Raw genomic sequence first — 23,004 nt, 5'->3', positions numbered from 1 at the left:
TGATATGCTAACGAGGAGAAGCACGTGTTCCGCTTTTATCACGCTCTCTCAAAAAGACCGGATTTATTTGCGCATGAACTGACTTTTTGCGTATGCATTGACGATGACGCCAGACGTTTCAGATTGTAACATGTTCACGCAATTCGTTCGCATTAAAAGTTGGAAGTTGGAAGCAGCAGAATCAAGCTCCTGATGCGCTGTGGCATCAACACACAGACGTTTTTCGCAATCACCTTCCCCTTAACGCGGATTGCGTTTTTTGATTGACACGACAGCGCATATAATTTTTATTCCTGTACAGTTTCTTTAATGCAGTCCCGACTAGCGTGCTTGCCTGAAATGTGAAGAGTAGATCGAACGCGCGGCAAAAGGCCCTCTTCAGGCCGTCTGGATGCCGTTATCTGAGAGAGGCACGAGCATCCGGTTACCAATAGTTTTTTTTTTCTTTTTTTCTTAGAATTCGATACCTTGCTTTTCCACTGCAGCACCACATTCGTGCTTTCCACCGATCGCATTTGGCGCAGCAGTTTCTCATGTGGCAGAGGCTGTCGGCTGCGCTGGTGAAGCAGGGCCCCCGACATCTAATTTACTTCACCCCGTGTGATTGGCGTCTGGTTGCGGTGTGAAACAGGCGGATAGGATAGTGAATCTTCATTGCAGATGTGTTGAACGCTATTGGGGAAGAACTATAAGCCCTTTATACCTAGTGGCACTGGCAGAGGCATATTATTTTCTATTAGGTTTGGGTAGCCTCACCATAATATATGTATCAAAGTCTGTCGGTCTGAAGACGCAAAAACGAGCTCTCACTGCTCCGCCTCTTAAAACGAACATCTGGGGTGAGCACACCACCGCGCTCATGGCCGCTCCGGTCATCTCAACATTACCGTCCTCATTTCCGTCGACATTTTTTCCCTACTGTTGGACATATTTTTAAAACCTGGAATGCAATTCTGCTCGCATTTTCTTCGCTTAGTGACCAAGAAGTCAGACCTACAGTGATTGCAAATTCCTGTTTAAGGGTCTGATTGGACTGGTCGTAACGACTTGTGCATCAATATTGTGCAATATATTTTTATTTATATTGAAAGTTGATGTAGAGAAGAATACGTAGACAAGTTTAAAAAGACACCAAAACGGTGTTTTTTTATTGTCCTCAGAGATTTTCATTGTTATGGTGAAGGTGATTGCGAAAAACGTCTGTGGGAGGCCTATGCCACAATGCATGAGGAACTCTACGCATACAAAACTGACTCCGAATCATTCATTGCTGTGTCTGTCACAGCTAGTTTGCAACGTAGAGACAAAAAATTAACAGCAAGCTACTAAAAAATACCATTTCATTGTCTAGCCAGGTACTGCATCTAATTTTTACGCAATCTTTAGATACCGGGGTTGTCCCTGACAATTGGAAAAAAGCTCAAATTACACCCATATTTAAAGCGGATGACCGCACGTGCCCTAACAACTATCTTCCCATTTCCCTCACTAGTATACCGTCTGAACTACTTGAGCACATTATTTTTTCCAATCTTATGACCCACCTAGAATCAATGAACTTTTTCTATCCGAATCAACACGGCTTCCGGAAGCAGCTGTCATGTGAGACCCAGCTTGCCGAATTCACCCACGACATTCTACAATACTTAGATAACCTTGTCCAGATCAACGCTATCTTTCTCGACTTTTCAAAAGCATTTGATCGTGTTTCCCATAATCTTCTTCTTTTTAAGTTCTCATCTCTCGGCATTCCACAAACCTTGCTCTCCTGGCTAGAGCAGTTCCTTAAAGGACGTAAGCAGTTCACCTGTGTTAATAACTGTCGCTCAGCTTTTTCCGACGTAACATCTGGCGTACCTCAAGGTGCAGGCTTATCACCTCTTTTATTCCTCATCTACATCAATGACCTACCAATCAACATAAAATCAACGCTACGTTTATTCGCAGATGACTGCGTAATTTACAGCCCCATCCACGGCGCTAGCGCCATTGCCGCTCTTCAACAGGATCTAACGACTATCTCAGCGTGGTGTGACAAATGGCACATGCCTCTTAATCTAAATAAATGCCAATACATATCATTCTCCCGCAAAAACACAGTTATTGATAGCACTTGCAACATAAAATCGGTCGCCGTCACGAGAACATCATCTTATAAATACCTAGGAGTACACATCACATCATCGCTGTCATGGCCAACACACATTCAGACCATCTGTTCCAAAGCATCACGCACACTTGGTTTTCTCCGGCGCAATCTAAAATCTGCATCACCTGAAGTAAAAAAGTTGGCATACATAACATTCGTACGTCCTAAATTGAAGTACGCGTCATCTGTCTGGCATCCATCACAATCGTATCTCATCTCAGACCTTGAAGCCATTCAAAATCGCGCCGCCCGTTTTATTACATCGCAGTACTCAAGAAATACCAGCGTAACATTACTAAAACGATCCCTCGGCCTTCAAACACTAGCAACTCGCCGTGTTATTTCCCGGCTATGCCTCTTTCACTCTTTCTTTTATCGCTCACCAAGACATTTGTTGCTGCAGCCACCCCCACGGACGTCATCCCGCCTAAACCACAGTAACCCAATCGCACGCAATAAAACCCGCACCTCCGCAATGAGCAGTTCATTTTTTCCCGACGCCATAGTGCTCTGGAATGGCCTTCCCGACAACGTAATTGCATGCTCCGATCACCGCCTTTTCCGTGAGAAACTGGCTAATCTCTTCTCATAAACATATTCATACTGCGACACCGGAGTGCCAACTGTTGCTTGTTTTCTTTTTGTATGTTTATTTCTTGCTTTTAGTTTGTATGTTATTTTACACTTTTTTGGTACCCCGTGTATTTTTCCCCCTTTCTTTCTTTTGTGTTCTCTGCTACTACCCTCCAACCTGTATGTACGCCCCCCCTTATATAATGCCTTCGGGCCTTTAAGGGACAAATAAATGAAATATGTAGTAGGCGGCGAGGAGAGTTTGTCCGCGTATGTCGACTTGTGTCTGCAACTGTTGTCGATGGGAAAACAACTTTCATCGTAGCAGCACCCTCTCAATACTTAATGGTTCACTTGCAGCATCTGAAGCCGCGGTGTGCTATCAGCTACATTATATTTGATTGTTTACATCGATTACTAACAAGGTCACCGCGGTGTTCACTTCTGCTCTAGTCCACATCAGTTCACAGCTCTTTACATGACCAAAGCTGCTGTTAATGCACTGTGATGAAATTGAAAAATGGTTTTGCGGAACGCTGTGGAGGAAAGAAAAGGGCGGACCAACCGTCTCCACGACGGCATTCCGAACTCAGCCGTGAAAAAAAGTGGTGGGAGTGAAAGACTTGAGACAGGCGTCTTTACATTTCACCGCCATCGAAACGCGGCGGGATTGAAAACACGTTCTAGGGCTCAGCAGCCGCACGTGCTAACCACTGAGCCATCACGAAAGGCGGTGGAAAGGGAGACAAAACATTAATTTGCCGACCCTGGTCAGAAAAACTAAACGTTAATATTATTATTATTGACAACTGCGTTCGATGTGCAGTACTGGGATACTGTGCTCGTGGCTGTATGGCTTGAATATCTGTGTCTCCACTCACACACGGTTGTCTGTGGAACTCGGCAGCTAATGCCTTGTTTAACTGTGCACGCAGTTTGTGTGTTTATATCTGTTCCCGAGGAAATGTCATGGTAATAACTAGCAACAAATTTTAATTAAGCCATTGTATACTGACTGCATTTTGCTAAATATTCCTTTCTTTTTATCTTTATTCTCAACTGTGCACATAGTTTGTGTGTTTATATCTGTTCTCGTGGAAATGTCCTGGTAATAACTGTAGCAACACATTTTAACTAAGCCATCGTATACTGACTGCATTTTGCTAAATATTCCTTTATTTTTTTCTTTATTCTCTACACAGGCCGCTGTTTTCAGCCAAAGTGAAGTGTTGGTTCTGCGGAGCACAGACAGTGGTCTCATATGGCAATATTAACTGCTGGGACTGCCCAAGCTGTGACCAGTACAATGGATTCAAGGAGGTATGATGAACTTGCTGACTGGCCACAGTCATTTTTGGTAGATCCTCGTTTACCCAAGCAATACATTTTCTGTGTACCACTACAGCTCGGGTGCCTCTGAGCGCAGTGGCAGATGATGCAGCTGGCACAAATCTATTTCTTCATTATTTTAATGATTTTCAATAAAACCACTTGATGATTAAATGATGCCTTCTAGGCTGCAGCTTGCTAATGTGTGTTAAAGTTGTCTTTTGATTTCCTTTTACTTTCTCTTACTCTTAAAGCATTGCAGTTTACATTCTGAAGCTGCGCATTCACAGGGCTAAGGAAACTGCTACCCAAGGCCAACCCTTCAAAAGAGTAGGCAGATTCAGAACGTTCTTAAAAGCAGGGAGGCATGCATCAAGAAGAACAAGGGTTTGCACATTCAGAGTCCAAATGACGCAACGATCACATCACAAAAATTATCACTTATCTGTCATAAACCGATTGGTTAGCCCTGCTATTGTTGGTTGATTCTGATCGATGGACCTGTTGACCAATAGGAGCGGGGACTGACTGATAGGCTTGTGACAGCTCTTATGATGTGATTGTGCATAATTCCACCCCTGTTTTCTAAACAAGTGTCAGTGACTCACACTCTATGAACTTGTTTCTCTGAGGCTGGGTCCTGAAAGCGACAATGCTTTTCCATCCTTGCCACAGGAATTAAACAATAAGCAAGTGTTAACTTATTAGCACACACCCAACTGTAGCCATGCGGCTTCCTGAAATTCCACAGAACAATTTTTCTGATCTTGGGCTTGAAAATGGGGCTGCCACTTCTGTGGGTCTCTGTTCTGCTATTTAAGGTCAGGAGAGCTACTTCGTAAATGGCAAGACTAGCCAAGTGAATATTATCCTATTTAATATGGTCTTCACCTTGCGGGGATTGCCTTATGCACATATTAAATAAATAGGCATGTGCTGGCATCAAAAGTTCGACTATACATAGTCGACCCTAGCACATGATTTTTGTGCAAAATTTGGATCTAGAAAAATAAACTGTAATGAAAAGAGAGAGTTTTGAAGATGTCATGATAACTATATATGCAGGCTACTGCATAATGACATCTACAGAAGTGCTACACTTTGTGGAAAATGTCTAAATTTTAGCAGTTAAAAATGTTTCTGAACTGAACCTCTTGTGTTTTTTTTTCAGTGGAGGTACTAGAATAGGTCCACTTCATTGTTACAGTGCTGTCAGGAACTTTGCTCGACTAACTGAACACTGTGCAACAAGTTTAGTAACAGCATATAGTTGGAAATAAGCGCGTAGTTGATGTTCAGCATAACAATATTTGGAATCTCTTGTAGACTGAGTTACTTCGGGACATTAAGACCTCATGAGTCATAAGCCTTCCAACATTAATTTGTAGTTGTAAAGTTTGTGATTTAGAAGCACTACGCTTCTTCAGCTGCCTGTATATTTTTCCTCGTGGAAAAAGAATGTGTGGAGCAATCATGCGCATTTTGTTTGTGCAGTATCATAAATGCATCAGTGATGAATGTCACAGCGGGATCTGATAATTTCGCTCAGCAGTGTGTTCTGTGCTGTCAACAGTCTGGGCAAATTACTTTGCAGCGATGTACTTTACTGAGCAATGCGGAGCTGTTGCTATATTTTTGTGTACCCTTTGCGTACATGCATGTAGTTGTTGCTCCTTCTAATTTGGACGTCTCCAGTTGACTGCATTCTGCTGGTCTAGTTTTGACTTTTGCTTCTTTCTTCAGGACGGCGACTACAACAAGCCGATTCCTGCACAGTTTGATGAGGCTCTCAACTTCACGACGACGACATGCTGTGAGCCAGACTCATCGCCTATAGCTCTTAAGCCCAAGTTTGCAGCCTGTGTTCAGTCTGCAACTATCACCAACTCATCAAGGTCCGGCTTCTGGCAAACTTTACTCCTACAGAAGAGGTATGTGGTGCTGGGAATGTTCAGCGTTCTTTATTATTTTATTACGTTGAGTTTGGTTGCATTTGAATGAGGCAAGCTTTTTTTTATACATTGTAGAGTATAAATAGATGCAGTCTACGTCCCAAGTCTTCAAAAAAAACTTTCGGAAGCTTTAGAAAGGCGTTTTGAGTAACAGTACACAGTTTGTCACATCCGCACTTTCAGTTAATTGTATGCAAGCAAAGTTGTCATACTTCAGCCTACTGGTGCCATCTGGTTTTCAAAACTGAAACAATTTTTGTTATAAAAACCAACTTTTGTTTTTAGGCCTGGGAAAGCCAAAATTATTGGCCGAAATAAAAATTAAAGGTAATTCAATGCTCGTGGATGTTGCTGTAGGTGAGATGAAGCCAAATGAGTGCCTGATGTGCTGTTTATGAAAAATGAACATGCCAAAAAACCCAGTAACAACGACGAGTTGACTGTGAGTGAGACGGCCTCTTCGAAGCACTTGGACATGTTGAAAACATGATTTCAGCATATGCAATGGTCGTGAACGCTAAACTCTGGAAACAATGTATATAAGTCGAGCGTACGTTCAGGTTCGATTTGAAATAGCATTTTGCAAATGTGCACTTTAAAACATGTCATCCCATATGCTTTACGGGCACTTTATACTGGCGCTACATTCCACAGCCTCAAACCGTTGCCTCTGCAATCATGGTAGCTTTGGTACTGGTGCAAGGAACTACTGAGATAGAGTATAAGTAGCACCTTGACGCAGGGCTCTTCAGGTGCATAGTTGCCTTTCTTCGAGGTCATTTAGCACTATTTTTTTGTTGAATATATAACTAGAGACTGGACTTCTTGGTTTAAGCAAAAACACCCATAAAAGTATGTCGGTTTCAGTTTCTTTAAATTTGAGCTTAACCGAAAGAAGCCATTATTCTTGACATGTAAGGCATAGTTGGCTGGCTGTTGAGCACAAATTGCACTGGGTCAAGGTTGAAAATTGACTAGTTTAATAGAGAAGTCAGGGACATGATGCCACTGTGTATTATTAGATAAGCAACCAGTTGTGCAATTTGAGATATTGGTTCGTTACCTCGGTAGACCGGGAAGCACCACCTCCCAGCCGCCTGCTATCTGAGCACTTTTTATTTCCTATCACCACCCGATTAGAGCAACTACTCGGTTAAGGATGTTTAGTATCAGCTGATTTTAGAGCGCTGACATGGAACCATGCATGGGCATCATGAAAACTTCTGTTCTAATTACCACAGTGAATGAGTGGCAGTTCCATCACTTGTATCACACCCTGTCACACCTATCACTGTGGCTCAGTGGTTAGAGCGCTCGCCTAATGAACTCAAGGATGCAGGATTAAAAAACCAAGGTGCCCGCTTACTGTGCAGTGTCAGTGCATGTTAAAGAACCCCATGTGGTCGAAATTTCTGGCGTCCTTCGTTTTGGTGCCTCGCGTTGTCTAAAGAGTTGCTTCAGGACGTTAAACCCTACAAACCAAGCCAAACCATCACTTCGGTCAACACTAAGGCTATGGAATTTAAGAGGGTGCATTGCTCGGCAAGTCGGTCAGCCATGATAAATAAAAGGTTAGGGCACACTTGGAGACAATGATGAGGAGGGAACATAACAGTGCCCCATGCTTTCATTTGATGCAGCGCAGGAACTCAAGAAACCAACACTAATATTTTAAACTACTATAGTTCATTGAAGTAAACTTCTACTTGCATTTTTATTCTGCCTACTTTCTTATTTATTGAGTTGCATTTTTCTCAATGAATAATTTCTTTCACAGGCAGAGTTCAAAATGCTCTCATTTGGACATTAATTAGAAGTAAATAAATTGTTTGCGCTGACAAAAATGTTGAGACGCACTATAAGCAACCGTTGACCACAAAGATTGACATATAGATAATGAGAAAAGTAATTGACTCGTTGAAAATAATATTTGCAAAAAGAAGAAAGAAAGACTAAACATGTTCTGAAAAAAAACAATTAAAAATGCAGCCAAATTTTCCAAACAAAAACTGAAAAATCCTGCCCCTTGATATTACTCATTTGAACCAATCAATATAAATTATATATGCGCCAAAAGCATGCTGCCATGCTTAAAATTCAGCTTCCATAACTTACCATGTAAGCTGAAATACTGCTGCTGTATGTATTATGCTGTCCTTGAGTTTGGTGCAGATGCTGTATGTATATCATTGTATATCTATTTTGACATGAAACATAAGTTGTTCATTCACTGTGGTGTTTGCATGTTTTTCTCAAGCTGTATATATTTTCACCACAGAGTTGGCACATACATTGACATATCTCAGTAGAAACTGTACGAGTTCATTTGACACTTTGACTTTCCCAAAAACCATCTGTTCTGCTAGATTCCTTCTTTATTTGCTTGCTTGCTTGCTGGCTCGACTCAGCCTTCACAAACATTTTCGTAGTGCAGCTCAGTAGCAATGGTACCTCTTCACGAACAACCCCATTTCATTTTGAGGAAGCTTCAACGCATGGATGATCATCCTCAGAACGCTACGGTTCAGTGTACTTGAAGAGTGGAGGAAGCATATGGATTCAAGAGAGAGAAATATGCGTGGTCGTTAGAACAGCGTGTGACGTGCTAAGCAGCGTCCGAAACGACACGGCTGACCTATGCACAGGCCCAATGTCAGTGGTGGGATGGCGTGAATTTAAGCAAAACTATTTATGTGGCTATGCTGTATTTCGGCAGTGGAATACTTCTGATCATCATCATTCCTGCCGTAGCGTGCACGTCTGAGGTGTGTAGGTACCACTGTTTTATGCAATTCATGTCAGAGAACATCAGTTTGGCTAACCACTAGCTTCGCAGGTCATACCTGGATGCGACTCTGAATTAACAGGCACAAGGCCTTCCATGTCCGAATTGACGAGCGTCTGACACCATAGATTTACACGGACGTCAGCTGGGACTGCACTCCTATTTTGAAATTTCGAATTAATGGGGGTCAAATAGTTTTAGTTTACTGTACCTTATGATAACATCACAATATTTCGTTGTTAGCTCAAGTTGTCCAGCCCAGTCTTTAATGCGACATCTGTCTTGATTAAAACAATGCAGAAAATGCCACTTGGTTGAAATTGACCTATAGCTCTGGTATTGTGTCCTGTGGCCTACAATTTTGTTTGGCATATGCACACCCACAGCACTTCATGGCATCTGATATTGCTTGAAACTGCACAAGCTAGACCATAATTAAAGCGCAGATGAGTGAACTTGGTGTAGAATATGAATTTTGGCTATAATGACGTTAAAGGTACAGTCAGCTGTCTGAGACAAGTAAACACATACAGTAAAACCTCATTGTTTCGAACTCATTGGGACTGCGCAAAATTTCAGGTCGAACACCGTGAAAAACAAAAGGGCGAGGCAAAAAATTTCATCACTAGAATGCGCTGCGCATCTGCACGTACCCTGCACTTCATCCCGCCTCTGCACCTTGTTTATAATTTCTCGAGGGGTGGCATTGTGGTGCGCTTGCAACTTCAAAAAACAAAAATATGAATATGTTACGATGTTAGCAGAGATGAAAAGAGAAATGCCACTCCTTCCTGCCTTCCACACTTGAGCGTGATCTCAGCGGCTTGCTGCAAATTTGCACGGTAGTGCAGTTTTTGATTTCACAGCACACACATGCCCCAAGATTATTATTGAAAGTTGCTCTTGCGCTGCCTATCACTTCTGAGGCAGCGACCACCAGCGTATAGAAGCGAGGCAAACAACGTGCAATTCGAACTTCGCTGCCAACTACACTTTGATGATTGGGCCCTTGTTCTGCCGGCATCGGGCATTGTCATGGGTACTTATTACTTGCCACTGGTTGAAAACACGAGGATAATGAGGACACACGGCGCACCACTTCGTTGTATATTCTCATCCTCCTCTTATGTGATTGGCCAGAACCAGTAGTGATGCCGTATTATGTTCAAATTTTGTAACTCTACTAGTAGACTGGCTACACTGCCTGGGGTTGACACATGCACTACATCTTTAAGAACAACCGCATTTCAAAGGGTTATTTTCATTCAAAGAACCTTCAGGCACCTACATCTTTTTTTTTTCTCTCTTCATTGCATTTTGCGTGGTGTCATTCTGCGTTCTCACCATCTTTTAAAATGGTTTGCATGGGCAGCGTTCTAGTATGCTGACAGTGGCGCTGCCTTTGACAGTGCTGCTAATGGCAAACTATCTTTGCATTTATGTGTGGTAGGTGTCACCAGCCTTATGTTTTGGCAATTAATTGCGAAAGCAATACTACTACAACAGCCAAAGCGAGACCTTGGGTGGCCGCAGCTACGCCGTGAAGAGGCGTAGCTACGGTCTCCTCATAAAAATTCAGCCTGCCATGACATTTCAATTCACGTTACCCCTATGCTATGGGCAGGAGCTGCCAACTCGGGTCACTCTTTTCATATGAGAGGGTGATATCAGAATCAGCCTGCAAGAACAGTTTGCATTCTCGTTACCCCTATGATACGCAGGCATTTCTGTACGGCTTGGTTGAAGCGTGACTTTATAATTGGGCTGGTAGCTTACGTTCTCGCGTTATACCAGGGATTAAGTGCCCCCCAATAATGTAGCACCTTACACTGATGGGGCATGATAGGGGAATAACGTAGCAAGCAAAAGAAGCTTCCGTCGTTGCTCTTGCAATTCAACTAGGGTTTACCAGAGCTAAACCATAACTAACGTTTTCAGAAACTGTATTAGTTCTTTAAACCTTTGTTCTCACCTTCTGATGGATGTTGAGATCATGGAACTGTGGCCAAAGCCATTGTTGACCCTTAAGGCCTACAAAGCACTAGTTTCATTATTCGAGGGCCTCATGCTTGTGTGTCAGAAGTTATCGTGCTCCTGACCTCTTCTCTGATTTCCTTTTATATACCAAAATCCCATTCCCCTGGTACAGGGCAGCCATTTGGAACACCTTTCCCTCTTCCTCTTCCACACACTTTCAAGCAAACCTGCATGTCTCAATACCACGCTGATTATTGCCCCGGCGGCAGGCGGTCATTCTCATGTCTCTTTCAGTGTTCTGCGTTTATCAGCCCAGGTTTAGTTCGACAAGGAGCTTTTGATTGTCGCAAAGAAAATACATGACTAACAAAACTCACATGACGGTTTATTTAAACATTGACACCTTTGCAAGGTGTGCTATCGCCTCTACAAGTATGGTAGTTAGTATACAAGCTTTTGATGTTGCTGGGCTACAGCTTAGCAGGAGAAGGAATTCAGATTGCATGCTACTTGCTTGCTGTGTTGTGCAGAGCCTCCCGGCCTCGGCGGCCGCTTTTCGGTGGAGGCGAAAAGCAAGGCGCCCGTGTGCTGTGCGATGTCAGTGCACGTTAAAGAACCCCAGGTGGTCGAAATTTCCGGAGTCCTCCACTACGGCGTCTCTCATAGCCTGAGTCGCTTTGGGACGTTAAACCCCACAAAACCAACCAACCAAATTCGAGACTGAGGTGGAGCAGTATCGGGCGCATCTGGAAGCACGCGAGTAAATCGTCAGCCAAACCCAACTCCAAGCCGTCCCTATGCCTTCCCTAGTTGAATCAAACCTAGTGCTGTTTGGTCCCTAGCTTTCTGGGTGTCCCCAACCGTCCCCAACCACTGTACCCAACCAAGGTTTGTTGTATGCGTTGTGCACGTGTACCTTCTCTGCGCGCGAACTTTAGTTTGTTGTAGCCCACAGCGTCCATCATCCGCCATGGCATTGCGAGGCGTACTGGTTGGCGATTGCCAGCTGAAGCGTTTGTGCAGGGCTCGTCTGCGGTTAATCCCATCTGTAGAGACCTGCACGTTCAGTTTTGGAGGCTACGACGCCTTGCGTCTCGCAAACGCCGTGCGGCGCCTTGATCTGCGGCGCGCAGACTTTGCGATTGTATACGTCGGCGGCAACGACCTGTGCAACCTGGATTTCAGACCGCAAGATATTTGCGAGAACATTAAGGTACGTGATCTTACAAATCGTCGACGCTTTTTAATTGCAGTAATAAAGTCTCATTTATCATTTCACATCCTAGGCCCTCGTCCTGCAGCTTCTGGGTGGCGTGGGCATTGTTTTTGTCACGAACATTTTGCCACGCTGCTTCGGAACAGACAATGAAGCAAGCCGCCGCTGGCTCAACGGCCGTCGATTACTCAACAAAAAGATCAAGAGGACTTTTCAGCTGATGAACCATGTTGTGATACTGAACCCGGAAGTGAGTATGCATGCTGTTTCGTGCAACGTTTGATCTCGTGTGTGTCTTGATCTACGCATTACCAGCGAACAGAGCACAGAAGAAGCAAGCAGAATTGAGACCATACTATGATCTGAGGGCTGACTTGCAGCAACATTTATTCATTGTACGTATAATCTATAAACGCGTTCTGTATATCTATATCTATAATCTATATAAACGGTCTAGCAGAAATTTAGCGCCTGCATTTGGCCATGAACTGGCGAGCTCTTTTGGTAAAAAATAGTCTACTAGCATAATATTCGCCTTCTCTCCCCATTTCGATAATCTCAGCTTGGCTGTGTCAATTTACCTAATTTTTTTTGTTCACATGCCTAACATGCTCCAGCAAGTGTGAGGAGGCTGTATTAGAAACTGGGGTGACAACAGAACAGCATTATTTCAACATCATTTTACCATAGTAAATGACCAATTCGAAAATAGAGCTCATGATGGAAAACACTTCATAACAAAATGCAGCACATTTTTGCTTCGAAAGTAACGGGGTCAGAGACATGAACAACAATGTCTTGAAAAACACGACAATACACAATAGCACATGACTGACAGTGCTGATTAATAAAAAGCAGTGGTTCTTTCCAAGGAACACTTGAAACTTGGGTAATCATGTGGAATGTGCAGCTCATTTGTGCTTGAGGTAGGGTAAAATGGTGGCCGCTGTAAGCAATTTTATGGAGGAGGCAAATAAGTGCTGTTCTGTGAGATTCTAAGGACAAGAGGAACGGCAGTCTCTTAATCTTAGTAAAATTTCAGCTGTCATGTGGAGTCAAGTAAGTAGTGTCGATGAAGGACAATGAAAGATGCATATTCAAGTTAAGGCAGAACAAACATTTGATAGGCAAGCTGCTGGGTGGAAGTGAGGTGATATTTTATATAGATGGACGGTTGTCTTTAGCAAAAGCTTTTTCTGTATTGGCTTTTCGTGAAAGAAAACAAAATGAACGCTAGGCACTTGTATGATGACACAACAGTGCCTGGACTTATGCAGTTAATAAGTAAAGAGAATCGGATTCTTTGTGACTAAATGACAGGCTTTTATAGCGTAAGGGGATTTTTCATAATGAACACCAGCTAGTACTGATCTTCCTGAAAAGCATTGTTGTCAATAGATAGGATCTTTCTATAAATAATGTAATACTCGGCAAATAGTCCGATGGCTGAGGCAATATTTAATGGCACGACATTTGTGCAGGAATGGATTTGCTGCTCCATTCTGCTCCATCCTATTCGAAAATACAATATTGCACCATAACTTCTCCAAACTGGCTGCCTTGGTGTTTTGCCATTAAATTTAGCAGAACATGGGAGTCAGGCAGGTTCCTTATTCCGTCTTTCAGGCATTCTCCAACAAAGCCCAACAGCAGTTGACAATTCCAGATTACAAGGAATTGATTTCCATAATTGTGAACAATAAATTGCACTCAGAGTGTGGCTTCTCTGTTCGACACCAGAGTTCAATCTCTCCTGTCTCTTGTGTCGATCTGCTCTCCTCGAATTTGCCCTCTCCCTTGAAGTTTTTTTCACCTGATTGTTGGAAGATCCTTCTTCTTCGTTGTTTTCTTTTTCCAAATTTCTGAACGCCACAGTCGTGGTGGCTTCTTTGACCCCAGGCCCCAATGGCCATTACAGCCGTCATAGCTTCGAAGCACAGACTGCGGTCAGTTTGGAGTACACCCCTCCAAGAGTGGCATGCCTCTCTTCCAGCCTGTGTTTCATTCGCTTCTTACCGCCTTTCAGGCACTAGTCTTCCGGTCCCCATTACTGTTCTTCATCCCTCGTTTTGGGGATGTCTTTCGTCCATCACCACTTGTTAGGACGCAGAGCTCACACATAAACACGTAAAAAGACTACTGTTTGTTCTTTCAGTATTCGGTGCAAAACACGACAATGGACTTTTGTCAAACGATGGGCCATTAATGCTGCCTACAGGAAAATATGATTCGATCCAATTCAATTAAGCAAATGTCAGAAGTGCAGCAGGTTGGTTGCATGTCAAGAGTTGCATGTCCATGCTATAAGGACTGTCTTAGTTCAAGCAATGGCAGCACACTGGTACCACATATAAGTGTTCTTGCAATGGTAATACCAATAAAATTTTCATAAACTAAGAGATACACGAAGCATGATAAATATTTTTTTCGCGAGGAAATTTGAAACGAGAAACTAGTTTTTTTTTAGTTCCCCACTTCTTTCTATTCGCCACAATTCCTACCAGAGCTTGTTGCACCAACTTTCCAATATCTGTATACTAACACGCCTAGTGCATTTCGATGGAGCGGTCTTGGTGCTGCACAAGTGATTGGAGGGAATTTCAAAAAATGTTCTTTGTGTATGAACTAGCACCACCTCCTAGCCTTCTGAGTCACTGGTAGTAAGAGAAGCGAGAAAAGCAAACACTACAAACTACCACGAAGTGTCGGCCAACTTGTCCAGCTACAAAGATCTACATGAGTTGTTCTGATGCTTCTGCTGCTAAAGCAAGAAGGTATTTCACCACTGAGCCTCTCTATTAACAACCATCTCAAGCCTACAAAAACGTAGTTGAAGCATTATGGGGTTGGCACCTTGAAGGTGCCAATTGCTACAAATGTTCTCACAAGTGTTGCAAAGCCATACAGGGCCTAATTCCAGTGTGTTGAAATTAAGGAAGCCCCAGCGTCTCTCAAGTGAAAGCATGAGGATGTACTGCCAAAAAGCAGTGAAGTAAACAAGCTAAAAGAGGAAAAGGCTGCTCTTTAGTTTTATCTATCCACCCTGAATGCACTACTGACGAATTCCCAAGAATTTTATAGGCACAAGCATAGGATGAAACAGGATATGCACAAGATAGGGAGCAGAAATATACTGCTCATTGATGTGAACTTCAAGCTAGTGGGATTGCTTCAATGCATCAATGTGCTACACTCCACATTTGAATCAATGAAACGAAAATAGTCGAAAACTTTTAGTCAAACTTGATATTCAGTATTGTAGTGAAGCAAGCATTCTGTTTGCTGCTAGTCTGTTCTAAATTGTTGTTTAGGTTAGCTGTATTATTTTAATCTTCTGTACATGGTTTGGGCTGTTTGTCCTGGCTCGACAGGGAGGCATGCATAGCCAGCGAAGCACTGAATGTTGAATTAAAATCGACCAAATGAAATTCTTATGTATTTCAGGGATAAAAAAATGCAGTTAATAAAAATGTTTGGCCCTATAAAACATGTTCCAATACATAATTGTTCAAAAATTCTCTTTTTATTGCTCCAAAGCTGCTCCATAATAGCATCATTACTGCCCCCTGGGCTACTCCAAAATGTTCGAGCGTGCTTCCAGCCCTTATTTTGCAGACCAAAAATAATAACAGGCCTATTATACTACCTTGTAGTATGTTAGGTGTTGTACTGTTTAAATAGGATCAATTATTGACAAAAGTGATGATGATGATGATTGACAAAAGTGAGCTGCTTACAAATTGAGAAAAAGTTTCTTATTCAAGCAATTGCTAAGGAATCATGGCCCAAAGATGATAGGTCAGCTATCAGACAACAATGTGGAAATGGAATGAAGGCTTTAGTATAGTCGAGGAATACATAGTTATTTTGAGGAGTCTTGTCTTCTGTGTAGCAGCTCATCAGTAAGGCCCAGAGTTGCGTGGCTCATGATAGTATAGTTTTCTAAATCCGTGCTGTATTGGAAAGAAGGAACCTTCTGAAGCCTCCTAAAAATTGTGCCATGTTAGATGCAATGACGTGTTTGAGAAGTTTCATGACATACATGCCAGTGATATCAGGTGATAGCAATGAAAAGCCGTTCACACAATTACCAACATGCCCATTCTTGTTTTTTTAAACAGTCGAGTGGTGGTCATCAATGGTGTCTGGAGCATTTCACGTGGAACGACTGTTTCAGTACATATGGTAGTGATAATTGCTCGCACGATTGTGAGCTTTTGAAAATGCAATGATTTTTGTCGCTTGGTGATCCAGAGCTCGATCAAGTGTCTTGTTCAAAAAAAAAGTAAAACTCAGCAACACCTGTATCCTCAAACTCCTGTCATATGCTGTGGTTGCTGAAATTCGGTGTCATTTGCAACTTGGGCTTGACATTGTTGATCTGCACAAGAAATAGTTAAAAGAAAACTTTTTGAATTCTTTGGAGAGGCATGCATGTCTTGGAACAAAATTTCAAAATTTTCCTCCCTATCGTTGAGCAAATCTGCAAAAACATCACAAGATTCTAAGCAATAGTTGTAAAGTGGTCCTGTGGACTTGCTCTTATTTGGTGCTGCTAGAGTTGTAATCTCACCTGAAAGGCACAAACATCCTTGCCTATTTTTTTCCTGAAGTTCTGCATTCAAGATGTTCAGGGGATCACATAACTATGTGAGAAATACAAGGGGAACAAAGCCACTTCTTATCTTTCTCCTCAAGAAGGGGTTAGTTTCCTTTCTGAGGTACAAAAAATCTCTTCAGCACTTTTCCGCCATCCACAAGTCGCATCTCTGCTGGATGATTTCCCAGTATATTCTACCTCTTATTGCACAGATAGAAAGAGATTGTGAACTCCCAATGGAGTGCCAAATACAACGTCCATGACAGATTTTATGCTCAGTGACGTGCTGCATAGTACTTCTTGGTGGAAGGTGCAATGCACTGTAAAACACTATCTGTTGACACTGAAACCTTCGTTCTCAAATGTCCCACAAGACTGCTCCTGGTTTCAACCATTAAAGGCTATCTGTCATTTGCAACACACACCATCCCTTCCTAGTGCTAACTGGTGTGTTGAACAACCCCTTCAAGAATATTAATGTCTTCTGCTGTAGTCATACCTTTTATTGGGATAAAGTTTAGTAGTTCTCCTGTCACCTTGAGATCTTTGCACTCCTAATGAAAATGGCACACCAGGTGTAATCTCGAATGTCAATGTTTGTTGGCGAAAGAAGAAAATGCTTCAAAGTCCTCACACTGGTTCATCAAGGCATCTTCAATGTTGTGACTCAGTAATTTTTTACACAACCTCAAACAGGCAGCTTTTCACTGTAATACCTATCAGCAAAACACTTTCCAGATTTGACAGATATGGGAATTGATGCTTACTGTCACGATTTCTTAAGGTTCTTTGGCTAGACTTTGGAAAAATTCCTACTGCTTTTCAAGTAATGCTTTCAGTTGAGGCATATTTTCATTGGTGATATTTATTTATGATTTCTTACAGGGCCCAGAAAGACAGTGAGTGAGGAGGACAAAAAATGACATATGTAAAAAAAAAACAGTTAATACATGAAATACAAAGCACAAATGAACAGAAAGTATTGTGCATTACAAAACTTAAGGGTGCAAATTTTACATAATTAAAGGTGTTTAGTAGCGGCATGAATGCAAAATATGGTAAGTACATGTCTAGAAAAAAAAAGGTAGTGGTCATATTACTAACGTCAGTCATTGAAAAATTAAAGCGCACAAGAAACCAAAATAAAATTCCATAACAATGAAAAAAAAAATCACAAACTGCAGAACAAAGATAAAGAATTGTTAAGATATCACTACCCCGTCGGGGTGGTGCAGTGGTTACAGCGCTCGACTAGTGTTCCCAAGAATGCGGGATCGAATCCCAGCCTCGCCAGTCGCCTTTCGGTGGAGGCGAAGAGCAAGGCGCCCGTCTGCTGTGTGATGTCAGTGCACGTTAAGGAACCCCAGGAGGTCAAAATTCCGGAGTTCTCCACTACGGCTTCTCTCATAGCCTGAGTTGCTTTGGGACGTTAAACCCCTCAAACCAAACCAAACCTAAGATATCGCAGGAGAAAATGTTTGCCTAGCTAGTCATGGAATGATTAATGGTTGCACATACACGCAATAATGGCAGGAAGATCATTCCAAACTACAGCACATGGAAGTGCGGATGAATAAAAAGCTTGAGTTCTTCCGTGAGTGTGTTTTATGCTGTACTGGTTATGTAGGCAATGTGAAATGCATGAAACAGCTTCCAGAGGTAATGGAGGTGGCCTGGTGCTGTAAGAATATTTATGTAGTAACCATAAAAGAGCTATGGAGCAATGAATGTCTAATGGCTGAAGGCAGGTATCATGCTTGATCTGTGTTAACCTGCATAGCAACTGTAGTGTCATGGAGTACTTGTGTGTCGTGAGACAAGCAGGTCTATTTTGAATGGATTCTAGTGTGTTAATTAAGTAGCTTTGATATGGAACTATGCGGGTGATGCAAATTCTAGTTGTGGCTGTACGAATGCTAGGCATGCCTGTTTTCTTATGCTGTTAAAAGAGGTATGCAAGTTTCGATGCAGGTACTCGAGTGATGTGGAAGCTTTCGCACAAATGGCATGAATGTGCGTGGGCCATGAAATATTGTGCATCAGATGAATGCCCAGATACTTGTGCATGATGAAGCCCGAGACACTGTGATGCTCTCTGTGAGGTACGAAAAGTTATGATTAATACACTTGTGGCTTAAAATCTTGCATTTAGTAGAGTTGATATTCGTTTTTCATTTATTGCACCAGTCTGAGATTAGGTTCAGGTCATTTCGGAGAGCAAGGTGATCAACTATGAATGCGGTCATCTGCGAAAAATTGAAGGGAAGATAAATCAAGTAGATAAATCATTTACAAATATTGAAAACAATAAAGGACCAAGAACACTGCCTTGAGGCATACCAGGTGCTGCATCACAGAGTGAAGAGGTGAAACTGCTGTCGAAAGTAAGAAAGGTGTGAAGCCATGTCAGTGTTAAAGAATCTAGACAAAGAGCATCTAATTTAAAAACAAAATGGAGTGTGCAACACGTTGAAAGCATTAGGAAAATATTGAAAAATGCACTCTGTTTGTAGGTTGCCGTATATGTTGAAATGCAAGTCAGTCGTAATTACAAATAGTTCACCAAATTTCTCAGGATGGCAGGAAATGAAATGGTATTGCATACTATGCTCCTTTGGCGGATAAAAAACTCTGGTTTGCTCTGCAATTCACTAAAGAAATATGACTGTTCCACTTGCGGCTGAAATCTAATTTTCATTTTCAACTTTATGCTTTGTTCATGTCTTCAACAGCGACCTTCCAACATTAAGCTTTCAGAGCATAAAGGCAATATTTTTACTGTATTTTACTGACTTTAAAAAAACATTAAAATATATATTTTAAATGTGCAACGCAAATTAGAGCATGCAATCCTTAAGTAGCATTTGGCGTGGCGACGCATCGTAATGCAGCTTTCCGAAGAGTATCACAAGAATGACTTAGAAGCAGACAAAAAATAATTTCAAATCATCCCACAACAAGGAAAGGCAGGAGCCAGCTTAATTTTGTCTTCATCCTGGAAGCCCTAATGTTTGCCTGGAATTCCTAATCTCTGCTTGCAATAATTTGTAGATGTAAGCACGAATATTTTCAAACTTGTAGCCTTTCTCACATTGCATATCGTGGCAATTGCAGCGGTAGTTTTTCAGTCTATACCTAAGGGTAAGAATGAGGTTTTTGAAATGAAGGAGGAATAAGAACAAAGTTTTCAGCATGCTGCTGGCAATCAGGAAGGCCACACCTTGAAGGGAAAGAAATATGTGGCAGATGGAAATCCTTGCTTCCTCATTCAATACGGAAACAAGGACTTGGAAAGGGCTGCAGGCACTGCATGCTACCCCACATGACAAAAAAAAAAGCCCTTACAGTCTGCTCACAGAGGCATACTCTGTGTGTAATGCGATTTGTGCCCTTAGTGCCTTGAGAACTTGCTTTAGTTGCGAATCCCATTTTCTTCACAGCACTGAAAAAACATAATGCGATTGTTAATGCAGTGCCCCACAAGGCAAGTAATGGGCTAATTCACGGATTTAGTTTGCCCTCGGCTACTGGGAACTGCATTTTCCATGCCCTTTATCGTCACCTCAGCGGGTTCTCCTCATACAAGATAAAAGTTAATCAGTGACTCACAGTGATCTGGATAGGGACAAGGCAGGATTTTACTGCCCTTCAGTTCTCACACCAAATTATAGCTACCTGCTGACACAGAGCAACAGGTAGCTGTGAGTGAGATCGCCTGGAAAGAGATAGACGCAATTAAAGATCAGTTTAGTGTTGTTAGGCTAAATGTGAATTAGGTGCTCTAACACTTCACATTTTTCACTTTATTTTCAGGGCGCAAATATTAGCATACTGTCTTACTTTTCTGAAAGACCCCTCTTTATAGTTATGTTGCTGCTACACGTATACTAAGCCATACAAACATACCCGCATGGCCTAGGTATAGTATGTGTGCCTGACTCAGGATTCAGTGGTCCCATTCGCACCTCAAAGGAGCTACACAAATTGGCTGCTGCTGCCAACTTGGCCATGTCATTTCGTCTCATGACATCACATAGCCCTTGAAACGGTCAGTGGCCAACCATGTCACCTGCCAACTTCCACTTTCCACAAGCATGCTCGTGAGAAGGCCAGACAAACAGACATTGGAGAAATGCTGAAGTGGGATTCTTATGGGCGGCTGTTTAAATAAAAACATTCAACAGAACATTTGTTGATGACTCAGCTTCTCTTCAATGAAAAGATGGCTTAGACAGAGTTTTTGATATGGTACGAATTATACCATTGTCACTTATTGTGAAGAGAGGAAATTTAGACGTTGATGCAAAATAGAAGGGGTTCTCTATCTTTCTCTATATGCACTTTTGAATACAGTTAATGTTCATCCTGACTGCGCTTACATTAACGGGGTCCTACCTTTTTGTTTCCATGAAGTGACTGTCATTCCTGGCAATATGTTTTTGGTTGATCTCAGTTTAGAAACAAAGTTGGTGGTGAAGCTGAATCATGAGCTGACTTGTGAAGCCAACACATAATTCTGGAACAAAGGCTGAAATTTGAGGACCCAGCTCAACACATTCCTTCCCTCTGCAAGCCACATACTTGAGACTTTTATTATACCTTTCCAATGAATAGTCACTAGGCATCGTCATATTGTTCACTTGACTGCTTTTTCCACTTGGCACTAGCATAGTGGACGCTGCAGTGGAACTGGTTTTTCAGCAGCCTAGACACGAGAAGTGAACAATAGGGTGATGACCATACATGCTTTCTAATTTGTCTCAATCTGCCTTGGTTCTGAAGAAAGTGTTTTTTTTTTTTTCAGCATCGCTTCCTGGATTCATCAAAAGCGCCCAAGAGACACTTTTTTGCTGACGACGGTTACCATCTGTCAGCTGGTGAGGGTATTCGGGAGGTGTCCGAGATCGTTGTCAGGGCCTTGGCTAAAGTGTACGGAGCAGGCATCCTTGGACCTTTCTCTAGAGCACCAGCCAGGCACATCATTTTTCGGTGCAGTCTCTGCGGTTCGAAGGGCCACGAGTACGGGGAGTGCTATGAGTACTGCAGGCTGTAGGACCTGCACTGTAACCTACAGGACTCATAGCAGTGGGTATTGCCGTGAAAGTGAGACCTGGGCCCGCATTCCAAGGTTACGTCGTTATCAAAGTGTCGCTGTCTCATGTGACTTCGAGTCATCTGATTGGTGGAAACACCGGAACATTATCTTCCAGTTTCGTGGTGGCAACACCTGGTTCTGGCATTTCAACCAATCAGATGACTCGAGGTCACGTGAGATAGCAACACTTCGATAACAACGCAAACTCGGAATATGGGCCCTGTTCGGTTTGATGCATGAGCTATGCCCGCTGCTTGAAGACTGGGTACATCACCTGTGATCCTTTAATGTGCACTGACATGATAAATGGATGCCTTGTGCATGGCCTTAATTGAAACGCAGCTGCCGTGGATGCGATTGAAGGCATGACTTCAAAATCATCACTTAAGCACCTTAACCGCTGAGTGGTTCCTGTTATTTATTTATTTTATTTATTTAGAATACTGCCAACCCCAAAGGGGTCATTACAGGAGTGGGTTCACAAATGAGGGCAATAGGAGAAAACAAATGCACATGAAGAAGTACGAAAGTTACAGAACCAGTGCAAATAGTGGCTGCAACAATTTATGGGTCTAGATGGTGTACAGTTTGCTTCAGCAAAAAAGAAAAAAAACACAATAACAAGCCAAATTCTTTTTTTTTCCTATTCATGGTCAACGAAGAAAGGCCAGTAGCCTTGAAATATCAACCACAGCATGCTAACTGTGCTAACACAGCCTCAAGAGAAAATGAAGTATCAGAACGAGAAGCATGGTGGGATCGGTAAACTAAACAGTGCTACTACTTGATTTGAGGCATTTCTGCACTACCTGAAACATATGGCAGTACAGATGCGTAGCACCACCTGTTCATAATTGGCAATACCCAATTAGAGCCATTGCATTGTTAAGGGGATTATGGCACTGTATGTACTGCCACCGCAACTTGTAACCATATTAGGCCACAGTCAGTGCAAACCGTGCAGAAGCATAGCGAACAAGTGTCACATCCTAGCTTCCACGGTTGTTTAGTCATCTCTGAATTTCTCATTTTGGACGCCTTTCTCTACAGCATGCAATTTTATTTATGTGAGGCATTCAGTGGTTTCACATTTGTCCATGACTGAAGCATTAACCAGCAAGTTGCAAGCTGTAGTCATGAACTGATAACAGTTTCAATTTATCTTTTTGCCTCATCATGTAACTCTCATTAATACAATCCCTCTGGTAACGGCATTTTATTTTGTTAGCAATGCTCTGGACATAAAGACACTAATACAGTTCAATGAATTTAACAAACAAGTCATCATTACATTACATTTGACTGCACAGAGGTGCCTCATATGTTGC

General features: G+C 42.3%; 2 protein-coding genes across 2 annotated transcripts in view; both read left to right on the top strand.

Annotated features, from left to right (window-relative positions):
- Window positions 1–23,004, top strand: part of LOC146177715 (transmembrane protein 201-like) — a 34,354-nt gene that overhangs the window by 894 nt on the left and 10,456 nt on the right. Inside the window, exons 2-3 of the mRNA XM_084580556.1 lie at window positions 3,925–4,042; window positions 5,795–5,982. Of these exons, the coding sequence (XP_084436682.1) occupies window positions 3,925–4,042; window positions 5,795–5,982 (306 nt within the window). The remainder of the gene's footprint in view (window positions 1–3,924; window positions 4,043–5,794; window positions 5,983–23,004) is intronic.
- LOC146177716 (uncharacterized) lies at window positions 11,736–21,634 on the top strand. Its single transcript, XM_084580764.1, has 3 exons — window positions 11,736–11,978; window positions 12,052–12,231; window positions 21,386–21,634. The coding sequence occupies exons 1-3, from the start codon at window positions 11,736–11,738 to the stop codon at window positions 21,632–21,634; spliced, it is 672 nt and encodes a 223-aa protein (XP_084436890.1).

Source organism: Amblyomma maculatum, chromosome 10, assembly GCF_055883805.1.
Source record: "Amblyomma maculatum isolate TAMU_Amacu chromosome 10, ASM5588380v1, whole genome shotgun sequence".
Taxonomy (NCBI): domain Eukaryota; kingdom Metazoa; phylum Arthropoda; class Arachnida; order Ixodida; family Ixodidae; genus Amblyomma; species Amblyomma maculatum.
The sequence above is the reverse complement of the archived record's forward strand: the minus strand, read 5'-3'. Positions and strand labels throughout refer to the sequence as shown.